General features: G+C 40.4%; 1 protein-coding gene across 1 annotated transcript; it reads left to right on the top strand.

The window, feature by feature from the left end:
- Positions 1-2,150: 2,150 nt before the first annotated feature.
- Positions 2,151-20,914, top strand: LOC149820581 (PWWP domain-containing protein 1-like). Its single transcript, XM_089983293.1, has 3 exons — positions 2,151-2,335; positions 2,548-4,454; positions 17,157-20,914. The coding sequence occupies exons 2-3, from the start codon at positions 2,753-2,755 to the stop codon at positions 20,525-20,527; spliced, it is 5,073 nt and encodes a 1,690-aa protein (XP_089839419.1). The 5' UTR covers positions 2,151-2,335; positions 2,548-2,752; the 3' UTR covers positions 20,528-20,914.
- Positions 20,915-22,405: the final 1,491 nt, after the last annotated feature.

Raw genomic sequence — 22,405 nt, 5'->3', positions numbered from 1 at the left:
TGAATAACATAAAAATCTTGTACCTTAATGCAATTTTGCTCTGTTAAAACACTACACACGAAAACAAAGCTCAAATCATAGCGTAGCTTTTTGGAAGCACCTGTGCAACATGAAAGAGATCTTTCCTAACACACATATATAGTGTCCCTCCAAGGCCAAGGTACTAAGGGTGTCAACATGTCTTGTTTATCCGAACCTGACCCGAACCAAACCCTATAGGGTCTGGGTATGGTGACAAATAAGGACACCTGATTAAGACCTAGGTCTACACCCAAAGGTTCGTTTAATACATGGACCCGAGTATTGTTTGTGAATTTTTATACCAGACCTAGACCCATAAAAATTTAATGAAAAAAAAAATAAAAAATTATTGGGTATAGTTTGGGTCTGATTCACATAGTTCTTATCAGATTTGGGTACGGTTTTTCTTATAGTATACCCGATTAGACCCGGGTCTAGACCTGATACCGTGCTCCAAAATCTGGTCCAAGTCTGGCTCTACCTGGGTTTGAACCAAACTTGATCCGTTGACACCCCCCTAAAAGGTACAATCCATGCATTAGACCCCAAACATAAAAACAACTCAAACCATGAATATGATCGACTAATACGATCGATAACTAAAAAAAATCGCAAGGTGCACCACCAATGGATACTTACCTAGACAATGATGGTCGTACGCAAGGGTTGGCCGATCCTCCTTCCCACGAGGTGCACCAACATGCAGCTACACTAGACGTTAATGCCATTCTTCACTAGAGAGGGGCACGAAGAAGAGAAGAGGAAGATAAAGAGAGAATTGGGGAGGGGCATGTGATAGAGACGAGGGAAAATGCTACTATATATTGCTTCCTCGTGATATTCTAGAATTGATCAAGGAAACCTTCTAAACCATCTTAGCTATTTAGGATATCTACTAATTTATGAATTCTAACTAATTAGGAGTCCCAATGCAGTGAAAATATAATTAAGCTAATCTTAGCTTTATGAGTTTTCTAATTAATTAAGAAAAGCTTATTGACTAAACTAAGTAGGAGAATTAGGAAAGTAGGTAAGGATGTACCCTGACCTTGACTTGTCTTCAGTCCATCCTATTTTGGACTCCCTTTCCAAGAAGGTCCCACACCCAATGAGCTTCCCACCCATGAATCTTATTTTTAATTTTTGCTGAGATCCATTTGCAGATCCAAATACTAAAATATAATTCCAAATATTTGAATTGTAATTATTCAAACCTAAATTCAAATTCAAATCAGATTTGAGTAGTATTCTAAAAAAATTATGAAAAAATCTTAGGTGTTACGTATACAACCCATATTGGTAGGTTGATGCATATAAAAATGACCATCCAATCAAGCATAACTTGCGCTTTAGTTTTGAAGAAATTATAGAGCAAATTGGTGCAAGAACACCTTTGATCTCATCTTTCAGGGCGCATTTGATTCACAAACAGCCATGGACAATTCACCATGTCCTATTGTGTCTGCATGGTGACCTTGTCCAAGGCTGTTCATGCAATCTCTTTGTTTTGATTTTTTTCAAGGGTGTCAATGGGTGTTTGGACACCCTCTTCCAAGGAGAGGGTGAAACTTCTTTGGACACCAAAAAAAAGGCCATGCGTGATGTAGTGTCCCATACGACCAACTTTTGTGTGGGTGCATGGGCTCCTTGCACTTCCCAAATGATGCACAATGGACAGTGCTGTCTTCACAGTCAAACACTCGTTTAGGTAGTGTGGAATTTTTTCTAACAAACTTTTGTTAAGATAAATTAGTATTTGATCATGGCAAATCTTCTTAGGCATAACAAAGTGTTTTTTGGTCAAACATATAAACCACAAATTTTTTTAATATTTACTGTGAGAAACCACCCCCAAGATTACAGATCTATGCCAAACCTCTCTGGGGCAAAAAAAAGAACACCACGACTTGTAAAAAAGAAAAGAAAAGAAAAGAAAAGAATACAAACAACATTAACTTTTGTTGGGTACCACCCATGATCCGTCCATCTGTTACGGATCTCAACATAAGACCCGACGCAATTTCGGATCTGAAACCGGGCCTATTCTCCGGGTCATTGTCAAGAAAGGTACTGTTCATATCCGACCCGTTTGTCGTCCCTTTATTATCTCTTTCGACAAGGCCAAATCAGTAAGACGGTCGAAACCCTAGCCTTTTTTTGTCTCTCCTTTTTTTGAAATTTTCTTATTTTATTGCATTCCATTTTCTTTCCCTCCTTTCTCCTTCTTATCTTTCTATTCCAAATCCGAAGGGAAGAAGGTTTCGTCGAATCGAGGGTTCCCCAGAAGCTCTGCTTCAGCACGATCGTCTTAGAGGTATTCTCCTCGAAACCCCAACTCTTTTAAGCTTTCCTTCATTCTTTCAGATTTTCCGTAGTTATCATTTTTTTTGGGGGAAAATAGGGTTTCCTCCTCGATTGTTCGTTTAATTGATGGTGTTTCCAATTTTCGGTTTTCGTTTACCTTTTGGTGTTTTCTACATCTGAGTGTTGATTTTCGGGTTTTTTTTCTGGGTTTCTTTTTAATAGTTTGGGTTTATGAGGTCTTTGTGAATCGACCGATTCCTTCATGGATTCGATGGGTGATTGGAGTGGGGTTGGCTGAGAATCGTGCGGAGAGGAAGGTTGTTAAGAGAGGCATTGGAAAGATTGGGTTGGCTACATGTCGGGATAAAATGATGACGCTGCCGAGAATGACGTGACTGGGCTCGAGAGAGCTAGGGTTTCTTCAGAGATGGATGGTTTGTCGAATGGGGGTGTCGGATTCGAGCACGGCGAAGAGGGTGTTAGCGGTGTGGGGAATTTGTCCCAACGCTTGGAAGAATTTGCAGCAGCGTCAGGCGAGGGGGTAGCTTCTTCTGGAATGAGAAATGATATTGACGAGGGGGTCCCCGCGGAGAGTTCCGATCGAGGGGACGTGCCTTTCGAATCGGAAGATTTCATGGGTCAGAGATCTCTTGAAGAGGTTGGAAGCGACGGTAGCCGGGATGATTCCCCGTCCAAGAATCCTGTCTCGGGGATTAGTGTGTTCGGACCAGGGGATAGCATGGAGCATGCTATAGAAGGAAGTGATTTAGCATGGGATCCGCCGTCAGCTAGTCGTGTCCTGAAATCTGTTTCATCAGAAGGAGAGGAATGCATGGACCAGTCCAGAGAAGTCGGAAGTATTCTCGAGCTGGAGTTGTCATCCAAAAGCCCCAATGAGGAAAGCACGTCGTTGGATGGTGGGAATAGAGTTCATCAAGTTGTACTAGGTGGGAGTGATTTAGAGGTGCTACCATCGAACCATTGTGGTCGTGAAAATGCCTCATTAGAAGGGGATGAGAACATGGATTGGCATGCGGAAGCAGGAGTAGATTCATACCAAGTTTCCAGGTTGAATAAATTTCGTGAAGAAACCATCGGAAACAGTGTTGATGAAAAGTTGCAGTCGACTAAATGTGAAGTTGATGTCGGCAGGGAACTTCTGTCAAGTGTTCAACATCAAGAAATCACACCATCAGAGGTGAAAATTAGCATACAATCGATGGAGTCTATGAAAACTTCTGGTCAAACTGAGACCTTGGAGAAATCCAGCCAAAAAAACTTAACGTCAGTGGAAAAACTGAAGAAAGCAGGTCAAAAGTTCCGGTCTAGAGAAATGGGTAATGTCAGCCATAAATCTGGTTTGGAAATGCCAAAGAATACGAGACATAAATATTTGTCAGGCAGTGAACGAGACTATGAGTTCAATGAAGAGGAAGATGGTGGTAACAATTTTCATTTGAATTCCCATATGTTCCAACCAGGGGACATGGTCTGGGGAAAGGTTAAATCCCATCCATGGTGGCCAGGGCACATCTTCAATGAAGCGTTTGCATCTGCATCTGCATCTGCATCTGTCAGGCGAACTAAGAGAGAAGGTCATTTCTTGGTTGCCTTTTTTGGTGATAGCAGTTATGGATGGTTTGATCCTGCTGAGCTAATACCTTTTGAACCCCATTTTGATGAAAAGTCTAAGCAGACTAGCTCTAGAAATTTTATGAAAGCTGTCGAGGAGGCTGTTGACGAGGCGAGTAGGCGGTGTGCTTTGGGTGTAGCCTGCTGTTGTCGGAATCCAAACACTTTTCGTCCTTCAGCTGTAGATGGATATTTCGCAGTGGATGTTGTTGACTATGAGCCAGGGGGGGTTTATTCGGAGAGACAAATAAAGGATGCTAGAGACAGCTTTAGGCCAGTCGCGTTTCTTTCTTTTGTGCAGCAAATGGCACTTATGCCTCAATCTGGTGAACATCGAACTATTGAAGGCATAAGATCTGTTGCTACAATTCTTGCATACAGAAGAGCAATGTTCGTGGAATTTGATGAAACTTATCCACAGGCATTTGGGGTTAATCCAGTACGCCCATCACAAGCCTCAGTGCAGTCATTGGATGAAGCTGTGAGAGTGCCTAGAGGTATATTCCTAGTAAGACCTTTATTCACCAGGCACACACATGCATAAATGCCAATATATATTGTGTATTACTTTTGCTGTTGGGTTGGGATTGTTTGCTTGAAACCCTATAGTTTGCATGTGGTCTGAAGTCCATACTTATGCAGAGAGAGTAGTTATAAAGTTTGGGAATGGGTATAAATTGCTCTTACCCCAATCTAGCTCTCACTTGGGTTGGTTTGTCTGTTGATCTGAGCTAACTTGATTTAGTACTCTTTTGGTTCAAGAGGTTATAAAATATGTTTCCCGGTGCTATCCACCTTACTACTGGTGGATAGGTGCCTATGTCTGGTACAAATTTGTGTTCCAATTTTTTAAATTAAATTTGTGAGTTTGTTCTTAGATAGTGCTAGTTCCTTATAATGATTGAGTTTCTGTAATTCCAAATAGGAAGAAGTGACAGTCATGAAATAAAAGTGAGAAAATTATTAGTTTTTACTGTTAGTAGCAACATATGATATATTAGCTAAGTTCATATGTAAGAAACTGATGATGGATCGTTTTTACACTATCAGTTTTGTTGAAATGCGTGTTCATTTATGTTGAAGTATGTTGAATGCTTTATGCTCAAACAAATATTCATGCACATGGACATAGATGTGTCTGTTTATGTAGAATTATGCAAATTGCTAGGTTGTGAATGTCCGAATGCACCATTATCCTCTCCTTTATAGAGAAAGTTTTGCTGTTAAACTATATAACATAAATACAACAACAAGATTAGTAATGATTTATGGTGTTTTCCCTTGAAAATAGCACACACAGATGCAATTAGGGGGAATAGAAGTGCAGCACATAGTACCCATGTGACTTAGTTATTAAAAAGTTTTTGTATAACATGAACAAATTCTAACAATCATGCTGAACACATCTATGGGACCGGAATTTCAAAAAAACAAAAAAACAAAAAACAAAAATCCAGTATCATGTTTCATTTTGCACGCTGCCCATTTTGTAGGTTTTCATTTTCCTATATATATATATATATATATATATATATATATATATATATATATAGAGAGAGAGAGAGAGAGAGAGAGAGAGAGAGAGAGAGAGAGAGAGAGAGAGAGAGAGAGAGAGAGAGAGAGAGAGAGAGAGAGAGAGTTGCCTAACACTTTTTGAGCCTACCACCAGCGAATATGGTTTTTCGAGTTGTTTTTTGCAAATCTGACCCATGTGTTCGACATAGTCGATTTACTAGGAAATGACACTTGGATCATGTTTTTTCAGATAAAAAAATAAAATTTTAAGCATTGAATATTTTTAATTTTTTTTAAGAAAGTGAAATCAAGAAGGGCAGTTGTCCCAGATGGTATACCTATCGAGGCTTGGAAATGCTTGGGAGAGAAAGGTTTAGAATGGCTGAAAAATCTTTTTAACAAGATTTGGTGGACAAATAAGATGCCTAATGAGTGGAGGAAGAGTACTTTGGTGCCTCTATATAAGAATAAGGGTGATATACAAGATTGCACAAACTATCGTGGTATAAAACTCATGAGTCATACTATAAAACTTTGAGAGAGGGTGATTGAGTCTAGGTTGAGGAAGGTTGTCATGATATCAAAGAATCAATTTGGTTTTATGCCTGGAAGATCAACTATGGAAGCTATACATCTTCTTAGACAACTTATTGAGAGAAATAGAGAGAGGAACAGAGATTTGCGTATGGTTTTTATTGATTTGGAGAAGGCATACGATAGAGTACCTAAGGACGTTTTGGTGGACAATGATGAAGAAAGATGTTTCTCTCAAGTACATTAGTATAATTAAGGATATGTATGAAGGAGTAGTAACCAATGTCCGCACTTGTGGAGGGGTGACAACCAATTTTCCTATAACGGTTCGGTTACATCAAGGATCTGCTTTAAGCCCTTTCCTATTTGCTATAGTGATGGATGAGCTTACGAGATCAATTCAAGAAAATGTGCCGTGGTGTACGTTGTTTGCTGATGATATTGTTTTGATTGATGAGTCTAGAGCTGGGGTTAATGCTAAGTTAGAATTATGGAGACAGACATTGGAAGCAAGAGGTTTTAAGTTGAGTAAGAGTAAGACAAAATACATGGAATGTCGATTTAGTAAGCAACGAAGTAGTGATGGGAGTGTAGTGAAGCTTGGTGAGCAAGAAATACCGGTGGATGATTGTTTCAAATATTTGGGATCTATCATTCAAAAGTATGGAGAAATTGATGAAGATGCAAATCATAGGATAAAGGTTGGGTGGATGAAATGGAAAAGTGCAACTGGAGTGTTGTGCGATCGTAGAATGCCATTGCGGTTGAAGGAAAAGTTTTATAGGACGACTATTAGGCCCACTTTACTATATGGTACGGAATGTTGGGCTGCCAAGAGACATCATATTCAAAAAATGAATGTAGCTGAGATGCGTATGCTGAGAAGGATGTGTGGAAATACAATAAAAGATAAGATTCAGAATGAGGAGATACGTAAGAAGGTAGGCATTGCACGCATTGAAAATAAGATGAGAGAGAATCGTTTACGGTGGTTTGGACATATTCGGCGAAGGCCTAATGATGCTCCGGTTAGAAGGATGGAGAAATTGGAAAATATATTAGTTAAAAGAGGTTGGGGTAGGCCTAGGAAGACATGGATGGAGGTGATAGGAAAGGATATGAATGCTTTGAACCTCACCGAGGACATGACATTGGATAGAAATGATTGGAGGAGAAGGATTCATGTGGAAGACCCAGAATGATTTTCTTTTTTGGTTCATATCGCCGACCCCAATTGTTTTGGGATGAATGCGTAGTTGTGTTTGTTGTTGTTGTAATATTTTTAAAAATTTTTGACCATTGATTTTAAATCTTATAAAAGCCTAACTGCGTGTGGGAATCGGATGATCCAAGAGTTGATTCCTATAAAATCAAGCATGTAGATCACATTTGTATGGTCAGATTTTAGAAAAAATAGAAAAACCCTTTCAAAGCCTGGTAGGCTGGCAGTAGGCTCAAATAGGTATTAGGCAACTACCACTTACTATATATATATGTATACTGTGCATACTTGAGAGAGAGAGAGAGAGAGAGAGAGAGAGAGAGAGAGAGAGAGAGAGAGAGAGAGAGAGTTCACCATGAAGCACAGAGAAATAAGTAACAACTTTCAAAGATGCCTAAATATGGGAACCATCAACCATGGCATATACAAATCCAAACTGGAGCCTTTTAGAAGATTACCAAAGTGGGCCCTAAAAAACCAGAGTACCATCTTAGATTTTTTCTAACATCTCAAGTACATCTTACACCTTCACATCAATAACATTTCACCCTGCCGCGGGGAAGCAAGAAGATGCTAACTTGAAAAACACAAATTCACGGAGCAGACACTGTTAAAATAGAAAAAAACACCTGAGCCTGAAATTATCATACAATTAGAACTAAGTGAATTACAATTTCCAGCAATCTTACATAACTGAAATAAAATAAGAGTTGAACTGGTAGTGAACACCATCAAAGAGAAACCGAACAGAATGCAAATTTCTGAAGGAAAATTCACATACTTCACTGCTGTTGGCTTCTGGTGTGTATGTGTGTGTGTGTGTGTGTGATTGGAATACTCGTGTTCCATCAGCTTGGGTCTTGAATGGACATCCCCAACAAATTTTGCAGTTGTTTGTAGGAATTTACCTTCCATTTTTCATTGTCATCAATTTTTGCAACCGTTAAACTTTGTTCTAACCAATAGTTGCATTTGTCTTTTAATTTTTAATGTTAACTTTCTTATATAATAATTGTATAAGTTTGCTAATTAATGAACTTGATGAGGGTTAAAGGTGGTTGTAGCAACAATTTCTTTTTGTAGTGAGTAAATGGTGCTTTCTCTGGTTATCACATCTAGTTGTTCTTGTCAACAATTCCTCTTACATTCTGTTAATATTTATTGCTCCTTGGTAATGCTTCTACATTAAGTTATAGCTAGTCTTATTTTAAAGTGCCGTGAAAGGGGAACATTTGTATAAATAGAGCAATTCAGACTTATAAATTACTAAAAATATCACATTAAAGCTGCCTTTGTGTTGGACCAGCATCCGCTGTGTTTCCTGGACAATAATTGGAGTGTTCTTCTTGGTCTAAAAGGTTATATGCAGATAGGACTATGTATTATATTGTATAAAGGGATAAAATAATGTGTAACAAAGATCAGGAACCCTCCTTTGAAATAAAGATAGGGAGAGAATGAGAGATGGCAAAGTCCAGAAGGGAGAAATAAAAAAACCGTTATTTGTAAATTCCCTAGAGTTGTCCTTAGGGTCTGTGATGCTTTGACTTCATTTGGAGATCCTTTTTGTAGCATGATATGGCCAGCCTGTTCCTATCTTATATAAGCCTGTAGGTTTTTGGTTTCGAGTCTTTCGATTGTGTCTGTTGTTTAATTTTAGTTTCGGTGAATGGAGGCCCCTTTTTGTTGCTTATTTTGGGTCTAAAGTTTGTATATTTTGTCGGGTTTCATCAGGTTTTTGAAGTATGCTATTGTCTGTCATCTTGGATTACATATAATGTTATAAAGTCAAACCTTTTGGAGGGCTCAAACCTTAACATGTCTAGATCAGTAAATAAAATATTTTTTTTTAATAATAGTTCATCTATGGTTCTATCTTAGGCCAACACTAGGAAAGATGCCAAAACGCTGCCCTAACTGAGCTAAAATTAGGTTCCTCTGAAATGAAAGTTCCACCAAAATGAGTTTGGATCCATTAGGATAGCAAAAAACATGAATGAATGTGAGATAAGGAACTTCAAAATCCTCTCATGGATTTTCTCGTCCGTGGAGACAAGAATCAATGCCAACATTATAAAGTTCAAGAAAGCTTCTCAAGCGTGGGAATACCTCGAAAAAATGTACACTTCAAGGGATTTGTCCCACAAATACTATCTTTAAAAAAGGGCCTTGAACCTTCAACAAAATGAAATGACTATTAGAGTATTTCGGGGAGTTGTCTTCCATTTGGGATGAGTTTGTCATGCTTGAACCCAAATAAAGCGAAGAGGCTATTGAGCTTAAGCACAAGCAATTAGAAGAAGATCGTTTTTCAATTTTTTGAACGGGCTTAGGCCCGAATTTGAACAAATCCGATCATCTCTCCTATCCGCCTTCACTTCCCCCTCTCTTGAAGATGTAATTACTAAACTAAGTGGGGAATAAGTAAGAATAATCCAAGTGTTCTAACAACACCTTCCAATAATGAAGAAAATGAAGGTGTTAATGTTGTTTCAAGGCCGGGGAGCAATTTAAGGACCTACAAGCCTCCTCATTTCAAGAATCAAAACCAAAGTTCAAGCTGACAAGGAGGAAAAAAGGATTATAGCAAGCTCATGTGCCACTTTTATAAGGAACCAGGGCATATCAAGCCAATATGTCCAAAATGGAAGAAGTTGCTAACCATGGCTACCACATCCCAACCTCAAAAAAAGAGTGTTCATCATCTTCAAATGAAGCTCTCTCATTGCAACGAATTGTGGATGCTCTTCAACCTCTTCTCAAATGGGCTATTTTCAGAGCCATCATGTCAACCTCTTCACCTCCTGGTAAGACATCGTGGCTTTTAGATTCGGGTGCTTCATTTCACATGACCCCAAGTATGAGTTCTTTTTCTGATTACTCAAATAATCGCTCCATATCCTTTGTTTCAACCGCAGATGAAACTTCTCTTGAAGTAAAAGGAATTGAAAATTTTGAAAACAAGGCTTTTTATTCCAAAAATTAGATTTATACCTAGACTAAATTTAAATTTACTTTTGGTTTCTCAACTCTCGGATCATGTGTGTGATATAAAATTTTCATCTAACAAATGTTCGATACATGATCGCTGGTCCGTGAGGTTGATTGGGGAAGACTCTAGGAAGGGCGATCTTTACTACGTCGATTCTCTTTAAATTCTAAAGAACACATTTTGTTATGTTGTCCAACAAAAAGATATTAATGTGTGGCACAAAAGACTTGGACATCCAAATATTGTAAAAATTTCTCATTTACCGTTTGTTAAAAGAATATGTAAAGTGATTTCAATTGTAACAATTGTATACTTGGGAAAATGAAAAAATTACCTTTTTGTCAAAGACCTATGTTTACAATAAGACCTTTTGAAATCGTCCATTCGGATTTATGGGACCGACATCTGTTTTGTCAAAAGGAGGTTTTGCATATTATGTCATTTTTGTTGACGACTACATGAGATATTGTTGGATTTATTTTCTTAAACACAAATATGAAGTTTTTTTGACTTTTAAAACCTATCATATGATGATTAAAAATCAATTCAATGGGGATCTAAAAATTTTTAGAACTGACTCTGGTGGAGAATACCTTTCAAGTGAATTAAAAAATTATCTTGAAAGTCATGGTATTCTTCATCAAAGATCTTGTAAGAAGAGACTGACTAAAGCCATAGTCAAACCAAGATCGAGATGCCTGTTTCAAACCATATATAGCTCTCTTTAACCTGCACACGTATTCTTTAGAGTTCCCTTTGGCATACCTAGTGGGCTGCTCCATGTATACTTCTTCCTTCAGAGTTCCATGTAGAAATGCATTTTTCACGTCCAGTTGACTGAGAGTCCACTGGTGCTCAACAACCAATGATAATATGATTTGGATAATGCCTATTTTCACGACCGGACTGAAGGTCTCATCATAGTCTTGTCCTGGCTCCTGTGTAAAGCCTTTGGCAACCAGTCTAGCCTTGTATCACTCGATAGTACCACCCGACTTATACTTTATCTTATACACTCACTTTGACCCAACCACATTTCGATTGTGTGGTCTGGGAACAATATCCCAAGTGCCACATTCATGAAGAGCCTCCATTTCTTCGGATCCATCTCTTAGAATTTATTGCTTGATAGAATGTTGTGGGTTAATCTTCCTTGCCCAAAGAGGTTAAGAAGAGTTGAAAATCCATTGTGAAGTTCTCATAGCTAGCCCACCTATCAATAGGATGTCGAGGCCGGGTAGACCTCCTGTGAGCAGGTGATTGAATGGAAACAGAAGAAGAATTTTGATTAGAGTTGGGGAGTATCTCTTTCTTACGTTGAGAGTAAACAATGCCTTTATACCTGTCGGGGGCCAATAGTGGTTCAGAAATCATACTTTCCTGAATCCTTTGCGTAGCAGTAAACACGTTTCCCTCATCTCTTTGATTACATTCTGAAGAACAAACATCATCAATACTAGAAAAGAAATCTGAGTTCGACCAAGGGTGGTAAACTTCAATCTCAGGAGTGTTATCTTTATGATCAAAATTTGATTCATCAAACACAACATTTCTGGATATTTTGATGTGCTTGCTCATGGGATCATAGCATCTGTGTCCTTTGTAATCATCAACGTACCCCACAAATCTGCACTTTAAGGCTTTATTCTGAAACTTGTGCCGCATTGAACTGTCAACATGAACATACCATACACACCCGAATACACGCAAATCATGATAATTTGGATGCATACCATGCAAGGAGTAATGAGATGATTTGTTTTCCAAGATGTTCATGGGCAATCGATTTATGACATAAACTGCTGTATGAAAAGCCTATGCCCAGAAGGTAACTGGAAGATTACTATCATGCATTATGCTCATTGCACTCTCGATAATATGGCGATGCTTCCGTTCAACAATCCCATTCTGTTGAGGTGTATGAGGGCAAAACACCTGCCTACTTATTTCATTTGTCTGGATGAAATTAATAAAGTCATTTGAAGAGAATTCACCTCCTCCATCACATTGAAAACAAATAATATTCTCAGAGAATTGATTTTGTTCAATGAAAATTCTGAAATAACTTGAAGTTTTCATATTTACTTTTCATTAAAGAAGATCCATGTATATCGAGAATAACTGTCAACAAAAATGAGATAATATCTTGTGCCAGACATTGAAGGAACTGGAGTCGGGACCCCAAACATCAGAACATATAATTTCAAATGGTCTTGAATGTCTTTTATTGATGAAATGAAATTGAAGAACATGACTCTTACACTAAAGACAACTAGAACATTTTTTATTATCGACACTCAAAGTCAGACTTGACTCGTGAATAAGACTACTTGAAACAAACTTATCAATAAAACTACTACTACAATGACCTAGACGACCATGACAAAGATTTGACTTTATATATTCAAAAAGATTAAAAACACTCTTAGGAGGGATTGAAGGTGATGATGTGAGTGTCAAGATGGAATCAACAGGTTGAACACGAGAGGAAGGATTCTCTTGGAACACGTACATATTCTCTTGTCGTTTTCCGTCAGCGAACGTTTCCCTTGTGTGAAGTTCCTTGACATGAACATAAAAAGGAGTAAACTCAACTGAAGCATTAATGTCATCTACAAGCTTAGAGACAAAAACAATATTTTCTTGATATTAGGAGCATGGATGACATTTGAAAGAGCAAGAGAAGAGTTGGACATAGGAATTACAAAATTTCCAATGTGTGAAATATGGTAGTGAGACCCATCTCCGGTGACTATACTATTTCTACCAACACAAGGAACATGATTGAGGAGCTTACCAGCATCACCAATGACATGAGTAGCTGCACCCGAATCAACATACCAAGTGCCTTGGTCATTCTGTTTGATATTTAATTCAGCCAATGCGGATAATAACAACTCTTTGACTTCTCTACTATTCTTTAATGTATCTGTGCCCTTTCTTGTCTCCAATTGCTTTCCTCTATTTTGAAGGTTAAACCAACAATTTGCCTTGATGTGCCCCTTTTTGTTGCAGAGAAAGCAGGTAGGTATTGTCCTTTGCCTTTGCAGATTAGGAGCCGTACTGAGAGTAGGTAATATTCTATGAGGTCCTTGTCCATTTCTCTCTTGACCTCCTCTTTTTCGTGGTTTATATCTGCCACGTCTTCGACCATAGGTAACTCCTGTGGCAAGAACGTCGTGTGCTCCAATAGGGGCGTGAATACCTTCAGAGAATTCCTTTAAAGTTATCTCGTACTGTAAGAACTTAGCACGAAGATCATCAAATGTAGCTAAGTTTGGCAAACACAATAAAGAAGTAACCATCATATGATAATCGTATCCCAATCCGTTCAAAGTTTGTTGCACCATATCTTTGTCACTGACCGTGCAACCCACGATGACCAACTAATCCGTGATAGTCTTCATTTTGTTTAAGGACTCCATGACAGTCATGGAGTCCTTTCTCAGCATTTGAAACTCTTTCTTTAAAAATAAAACTCTAGCCTGAGAAACTTGAGAATACGTCTGAACAAGATGATGCCATAACTGCATAGCTGAGCAGTCATCTGGGATTGCCACAAGAACCTCCTGAGACAGAGTGGAAGTGATGTAGGCAACCAACGCCTGGTCTCGCTTCATCCAGGACATGTACTCTGGATTTCTAACAAAGTTAATTGAAGTGTCACCCTCACCATTCTTTCTCTCTTGTGATATGAACTATGGAGGAACAGGAACAGAGCCATCCAGATGCCCAGAAAGATCCTGACTTCTTATGAATGAGATGATTTGTAAGTTGGAATTGTTTAGTTTCTCAGACACAAGCTGACTGAGAAAATTGGAAGAAAGGCTAGATTGAGAAGAAGAAAATGACTCCATAGTCGATGGAAAAGAAAAACCAAGGAGATTTAGGGGTCAGAAAGAAAATTCACTTGAGAGCAAAGAAAACAAAGATTTAGAACATATATTCGAATTTCAGAGAGCTCGACCTTTTTTTTTAAGCAGACCCGTGACAAAAAAAAACTTTGCAACAAGGAAAGCACTGTTCTGGAGGAAAAACAAAATCTAATCAGTTAGAAGCACTTGCTATGAGAATAATGTGTATTCATTTTTAAATGATAAAATCCAAAACAGAAAAGAAAAGAATTCAAAGGGATGTCAAACAGAGAACAAGACTGTATCCAGATCAGAATATGTTCTAACGTCAAACAGAAGAAAACAAGTTTGACTCACGCAAATATGAGATCCGATATTGCGCGATCGTGAAAGGTTAATTTTTGGGAGAATACGTGCAGCATTAAACAAATTTTTATGAGAAAGAACAATGATCTTCAGGCAATATGAAAGAAAGAATGATAAGGAAAGAAATACACGTCAAACAAATTTTTGAAAGAAAGATGAGGGAAGAAACAACCAAGAGAAGAGGAGAATGGGTGATTAATGGGCAAAATCATTTTTTTTGGATTGTAAAAGGAGAAGAAATGAGATGAACCGATAGGAAAGTACCTTAGAAGAGAAGAAGAAGCCTTGGCTGGATGCTCATAAGGTGACCGTGATCTTCAAGGATGGATCTAGAGCTCTGATACCATGTTAGATATTGGTATTCCACCATACGTTCACAGGGACAGAAGCTGAGAGGAGAGAGAGTCGGCTGTGGCTGCACAAAACCCAAATTAGGGTCTACGATGTTGCATTTCATTAACTATATAGAGATACAACAATTAGGGTACAAGAATACCCATTACATAATGTGTGAAAATTACAACACTTGCCATTAATGAGCATGTGTTTAAATAAAAACGAATTGGGTATGGATCCTGAGATCTAGACCCAGTCGTGACATCTTTTCAAGAAGAAGATGCATAGGATGCTCAGGAATGGGGAGAGAGAAAGATAAACATAGAGAAGAAGAAGAAGAGAGAAGAAGAGGCGGGGGAAGGGAGAGGGAAGGCGTACTTGGAGGCGGGGGCGACGACGGTGGGTGTGGGTGAGGTCAAGGTTGGTGGGCGACAAGTGAGGGCAACAAAGAGAGGTCAACATTGGTGGGCGACAAGAGAGAGAGAGAGAGAGAGAGAGAGAGAGAGAGAGAGAGAGAGAGAGAGAGAGAGAGAGAGAGAGAGAGAGATTACTTCCCTTGCGCCTAGGTGAGGGCAGGTTAGGTGCCGACTAGACGTTTAGTTGTCCAAAATGGTACCCTAATTTTGGAAACCTAGGAATCTGACCGATTCCTAGGTTTCCTGATGCCTAGCCCAACTAGGTGCCTAGTCAGCACTTTTTACTACATAGGTGCATACCCTTTACTTATAAAAGAAGGTAATAATTAGAGACAACCTGTTTTACTGGTCTATTGTTATGAATTTTTGGTGAAATCTTGATTTGGGTCTTCGATTCTCTTGAGCTAGATTCAAATCCAAGATTGAACCCACTTTATAGAAAGCGTAGAAGTAAGATCTAATTCATATTTTGATTTGCCTTTATCCTAATTTCCTAACAATACCCTGGCTACAAATGTGGTAAAATGGATTGCAGATCCTTCCTGATCCATAATAAATATTTTACGTATATGTTTTTGAAATAGGTTATTTTCCTGATATAATTCTTGGTCACAATGAGTTTGCTTCAAGTTTCATCCATCCTGCCTACTTTTGTTCCTACTTTGTAAATTGTAAGCATGGTTTCTCGTGAAGGCAAAGCATAGTAAGATAGTGTTTCATTAAAGGTTGGATAAATATTGTTAACATAAGAAAGTACTTAAAATTATATATATATATATATGTTAATGTGTTACTATTTGGGTTGGATCTCTTATACTTTTCTACCAGCTTATTTAGATGAGTACTCAATTGACAATATGAAGTAGGATATGTTTTTCTTTATAGTTGAAAAAATAATTTAAATTGAAGGAATTGGGCCTTGAAAAATAATTAATAATTGTGGCTTGTTGGACAAAGTAAAATTTTAAAAGGATTGTGGGCAAAGGTACATGTGAATCAGGGCTTGCAGGTCATGTTTTATATTTTTATTGGTATGCTTAGATGGTTTAAGTATTCTATTTGGTAGATCAAGTTCCACATATTGATGGTAAATTTGGCCCTAATGGTTGAATGAGTGGTCAACTAATTTCAAAGGAAAACTGGAGTTAACTATATTCTTCATGCTTAAATGTACCTATGATAGCTTTTGATAGTTATGGAGATTTTGTGTTTGAACTTTGAACCCCATGTTGGGATGAGATAAAGTATAGGTTCTGCCAAACTCATGCAACTGCAACATTACTGGTAATGTGTGAGATAAATATAGAAAGGTAAGCAAGGTTCTGAAAGAGATAAAAACTAACTTGTCTCACACAAATGCAGTACTCTAGAAGTTTCTAGGTTGTAATACTTTTGATTTTTATCCAAGTTGGATCCATCCCTGGAAACATTATGTTGGTGTGCTCCTCATCTTTTCCCAATTTTAGTTTCAAGTCAGACTTGATACTACATCACAACCAACTCTGGGTCAAGTGAATTCTTTGGCCTTCCATGGGTGTTCTGAATCAAAATGGCAATAAGTTTCATATTGCTCTGAGTCTGAACATGATGCAATAGGCCCAATTTTTTGCTGCCTCGACTGTATTAGGAATCTATTTCCCTGGATGGTAGCTTTTGGAATGCTTTAGTCATTGTATAGTAGAGGCTTAACCTGATTTTATTGATGCATACTGCTGTGCATGTGTGGTCTGCTTGATCCTGATCGTTTCTATAAATTTATTTCCCTTCATGGTAGCTTTTGGAAGGCTTTGACCATTGGATGACACAAACTTGCAAGACAAAATCCCTTTTTTTCTATGCATACTGCTGTGTGCTTGCTGATTCTTTTTCTGCTGTTAGTATTAGTTATTATCAATATTTTTGCCTTTTGGCCTTCTTTAGTCAAATGGGCTCTTTATGTTTTTCTGGTATTTGATTTTGTTCAGCTCCCCTCAGTGGGCCTTTGGTGATTGCTGAAACTTTGACCGAGAGGAGTAGGTCCTCAAAGCCTGCTAAACCCAAGAATTCAAAGAAAGATAAGTATCTATTCAAGAGAAGGGATGAACCAAATGATCAGAAACTTGCCTTCAAGGAGAATCTTGTTGCTCAACATTCTGAAAAGGAAACCCAAAATTCACATTCATCTGGAGCTGAGTTCATTTTCCAACAGAGACTCCCATCTCTTAAGGAGAAGCCACATACGTTTCTACCAAAAAATGAGCAGCAGGAGCAATTTTCCCATGAAGAAAAAGGGCAGGCTCTTGTCGAACCACAGCACAGTGTCAGTCCTACTGCTAGTTGGATTCCTGATAAAATGATGCCAGGGGATAAGCAGTTTATCTCAGCCAGCATGTCGGATAGACAGATGACAGAAAAGCAGGGTGACTCAGAAGATCACATGAAGCTGCCGGCACGAGATCCTAAACATCATAGACAAAAAAAGCTAGCTCTGGTTAAGCAAAAAGATAACCACTCAGAATGTCACATGAAGCCGCCAGCACGAGATCCTAAACATCATAGACAGAAAAAGCTGGCTCTGGTCAAGCAAAACCATAACCAAGTTCCAGCTATGGTTACTCAGATTCCAGTTGATGCACCAAATAGAAAGCTGGTTGGAGAAAAGAGGTATGGTGCAGAAGCCATGATCAATGCAGAGGTGGCCAATAGTTGCGGAAGCAATGCCAAGGAAAGGGAGATGACAAGTGGTAGCCTGCAAGATTTGGTAAAAAACCACAGCCCAGTTGAGAGTATTGCACCTACAATTAGGGATTCATCAAGTATGCCAGAAAGGTTTGCAGCTGTATCTGTAACTCCAAGTTCTGATGCAAATTATCGGCAAGAGGGTCAAGCTGCAACCAACCAGATAGTGGATGCTCAAGCGCCTGTTATGCCTGGGATTTCCACTGAAACAAACACATCAGAATTAGATCAACCTGGTGCTCTTCTGAGTGGTTCTACGGGGGCTGCAGAAATGAAGGCGGCCAAATCCCTCAAGCGACCATTGAAGACTAGTTTCAAGGTTAGCGGCCCCGATGCCATGAACTTGGATGGCGTTGAGGTTGAAATAAAGAAGAAGAAGAAGAAGAAGAAGAGGGCGGGTGTAGAGAAAAATCATCCGCAAAGGCATGCAGCTGTATCTGTAACTCCAAGTTCTGATGCAAGTTATCGGCAAGAGGGTCAGCCTGCAACCAACCAGATAGTGGATGCTCGAGCGTCTGTTATGCCTGGGATTTCCACTGAAACAAACACATCAGAATTAGATCAACCTGGTGCTCTTCTGAGTGGTTCTGCGGGGGCTGCAGAAATGAAGGCGGCCAACTCCCTCAAGCGACCATTGAAGACTAGTTTCAAGGTTAGCGGCCCTGATGCCATGAACTTGGATGGCGTTGAGATTGAAATAAAGAAGAAAAGGAAGAAGAGGAAGAGGGCGGATGTAGAGGAAAATCATCCGCAAAGGCATGCAGCTGTATCTGTAACTCCAAGTTCTGATGCAAGTTATCGGCAAGAGGGTCAGCCTGCAACCAACCAGATAGTGGATGCTCGAGCGTCTGTTATGCCTGGGATTTCCACTGAAACAAACACATCAGAATTAGATCAACCTGGTGCTCTTCTGAGTGGTTCTGCAGGGGCTGCAGAAATGAAGGCGGCCAACTCCCTCAAGCGACCATTGAAGACTAGTTTCAAGGTTAGCGGCCCTGATGCCATGAACTTGGATGGCATTGAGGTTAAAATAAAGAAGAAAAAGAACAAGAGGGCGGATGTAGAGGAAAATCATCCACAAAGGCATGCAGAGTTCCATAAATGCGACATTGCACCTGAGAAGGTGGCCAAAAACAACTTGCTTTCCCTGGAAAATTCACTGATACAACACGATCTACAACTGAAGAGTGAAAATGTTGGCCTTGATAGTCCTTATGTTAATGCTAGTACTTCCTTCAAGTCAGAGACAGGATATGGTGATCAATTAAATCTATGTGAGTTGGTCAGTGACCTGTTATTTCTAGCCTTAGATCCGTTTCATGGAATTGAACGCAATGGTCCTGCGACTATACGGCAGGCATTCCTTAGATTCCGGTCCCAGGTTTATCAGAAGAGCTTAGTGCTGCCTTCCCCTGATGTTGTGGGTAGAGGCTTGACACAGTCAGCGGGTGGCATGGAAACTCCAGAACATAAATCTGTTAGACATGCATATGGTGCTGTAGATGTTCGTGCTTCTGGTGATGAGGTTGGGAGGTATCAATCTTCCAATTTGAAGGTGCAGGCAGCAAAAACCAATGATGCACTGAAGCCTGCTCGGAAGCGGAGTCTCTCAGAGCAGTCTGATGTGCCTGTGAAGAAGCTCAAGAAACCACATGATATGAAGGCTGCTCTTCCAGACAGGAAACCCATCCAGAAGATGCCAGAAGGAGCACAGGGGGAAAGGAAAGAGATAAGTACAACCACAGCAGTGAAGCCCAGCAAGCTAGATCCTGGCTGGAGACCACCTGCACCAGCACCCAGGGTACCTGAACCCACAGCAATCAACTTGAAGTTCCCATCAGAAACGGCACTACCATCTGAGTCACAGTTGAAAGCCAGATTTGCTAGATTTGGCCCTTTGGATCTCACTGGTATGCGGATCTATTACCGGTCTGGCACCTGCCGTGTGGTATTCAAGTACAAGTCCGATGCACGGGCTGCTTATGCCCATGTAACACGCAGTGCGTTGTTTGGCCAGGGTGTGCGTTACAGCCTGAAAGAGGTCAATGCATCAAAGAACGATTCCGGGACGGGCTCCAAGCTTGATTTTGTCAAGCAACAGGCAGATGACGGTCACGACGATACGGTCCCTTTGAGATCCGGTGCAGGAATTCTTGGCGACCCGAGGTCGGTGGCGTGGAGGCAATATCCAGTCACTCAGCTGAAGTCTTGTCTAAAGAAGCCTTCATCAGAAGATGCTGGTGGGAATGGTGGTATGGTAAAGGAGAGCCCTCGTGTAAAATTCATGTTGGGTGGTGAAGAGAGTGGTATTAGGGGTGAGCAGTCAGTAGGTGGTACCTCTAGTGCAGATGGAGCACCTGTTGTTGCATTGGATTTTAATAACAATGCGAAAATGGTTCATCTTCCTCCTCCTCTTCCTCTTGCTCCGCTTCCTCCAACTCCTCTTCTCCCCTTTCCAAGAGAAGCCCTCCAAAATCACTATCAACATAACCAAGTAGCAGAAGGCAAAGCCTCCATAGACATCTCGCATCAGCTGCTAAGCCTTCTGTTAAAATGCAACGAGATAGTTACCAATGTCAAGATCACATTAGGATATGTACCATACCACCCTCTTTGAATCCAAATAAAGGTGCTCCAACTAGTGCTGGTGATGGTAATGCTATGAAACCAATGCTTGTGAAGTGGTTCGTTGAAACAGGCACGATGGTGACGCTGCGGACTGATGTATTAATGGACGATGGTGATGCTGCGGACTGATGTATTAATGGACGATGGTGATGCTGCGAACCGTGGCTTGTGAACCGGTTCATGTGAGCCGGCCAGTGGTAGAAGACCATGGCCGTGTCACCCTTTGTATCTGTGTCAGTGCTGGGTATGCATCACATGTTTTAATCTGAGAGAACCTTGAAGGGGCATATAACCGCTTTTATGTAATAAAATCGCTATTGTATCCCCTCAGAGGAGTATAACATCTTGTACAATTTATGAATTAGTGATCTCCCTCTTCTGTGTGTTTGTGCTCTCTATTTGAGCAGTGATCAGATACCGTTGTGCATGCTGTTGAACAAACGGGTACCAACGTACAAAAAATTAGGCTTTGCTCATATCTGCTAGGCCAAATATTCGCCCCCCCCCCCCCCCCCCCCCCCCCCCCACACACACACACACACACACACACTTGTATGGTTGCACCTACCAATGCTTGCAAGTCCAGTCCTTTGTGTTGCACCCCTAAACTGAGCCATAAGGACAATTGGCATGATGATGCCAATTGTAGCGCTGTGATCGAATCTGTTTGCTTAACTGGCGATTCAGACAAATGGTTTCATGTATATCTAAAATGCATCCGCTCGTCTGGTAGGATCAGCTAGTGCACGTCACCTTGTGTTGGGACGCTGCAGGTTCAAAACCCAATGGTATAGTTGTATAACTGGTAGGGATTTGCCTAACGCCAGTTTGCCTTTCAAAAAAAAAGTGCATGTCAATGTTCAACTTTATGTTGAATGGCAAAATCAGCTGAATCATGAAAGCTGCATGGAGCCCAGGTAAAACCATATATTGACAGGCCTCCGGTTGGTAACATTTTTGATGTCCTCTTACCTGCCTGGGGAGTACACTCAGCTTTGACCTTGTGACAAGGGACACTCCTCGTTTCGAGCTCATGACCTTTTGTCAACTTTGTGACATTTACAAGTCGCCCCTATCGGTTGCGGAGCTCTTGTAGATTGGCTGATCTTTTTTTACCTTTTGAAAGGCAAACTGGGGTTATGCATACCCCAACCAGTTACTTTTTAGGGTATCACTGTGGGTTTGAACTTGCAATGTCCCACCACAAGGAGATGTGCACTGACAGCTCCTACCAACCACGTGGAGACCCGTTGGTGGATCATCTTTACCACCATAAAAATCGTCACCCTGGTCCTGTCATTATGGGCCATGGCCCGTGGCTGTTGTCAACGAGTCTGCATTGAGTGTAATCACATGGCAAAAAAATTGTGCATTAAGCAAGGTTGTTAAATGCGATGAGGCGAAGCCAGGCGTTGAGCCTGTGCTTCGCCTCTGAGGCGTACGCCTCTCACAACTGGTATGGAAGTGAAGCGGTGGGAGGGGAGGCAGTAAGAGAAGGACCACGCGCCCAGCTGGTACGGAAGCGAAGGATATTCCGGTCGTCCGGTGGTCGGAGAAGACTGAGCAGCAGCTGCAGCACAGCAACTCCGGTGGTCGGTGGTCACAACTGGTCGGAGGTTGATGAGGGGCGCATCACAGCAACGCCTCAGTACCTTGAGCGTGCGCCTCACCTCTGAGGCGTACGCCTCTCACAATACTGGCATTAAGCACCTGATTGCCCCCTCCATCTGGCCTAGGGCCCACAATTAACAGGCCCTGCCCCCAAGATGGAGGGTGATCATGTGCTTACTGCACAAGTATTTGTGCAATCATATTGCACATGATCTTTTCAAGATGTCAATAGGGCTGGGCAACCGGCCGGGCCGGG

Source organism: Nuphar pumila, chromosome 12 (assembly GCF_984573655.1).
Source record: "Nuphar pumila chromosome 12, dmNupPumi1.hap1.1, whole genome shotgun sequence".
NCBI lineage: Eukaryota > Viridiplantae > Streptophyta > Magnoliopsida > Nymphaeales > Nymphaeaceae > Nuphar > Nuphar pumila.
The sequence above is the reverse complement of the archived record's forward strand: the minus strand, read 5'-3'. Positions and strand labels throughout refer to the sequence as shown.

Bases quoted from the DNA above. Each gene is read 5' to 3' on its own strand.
- LOC149820581 (XM_089983293.1), top strand. From the start codon at position 2,753: ATGGATGGTTTGTCGAATGGGGGTGTCGGATTCGAGCACGGCGAAGAG. The intron at 4,455-17,156 runs GTATATTCCTAG...GATTTTGTTCAG, and splicing joins AGCTGTGAGAGTGCCTAGAG to CTCCCCTCAGTGGGCCTTTG.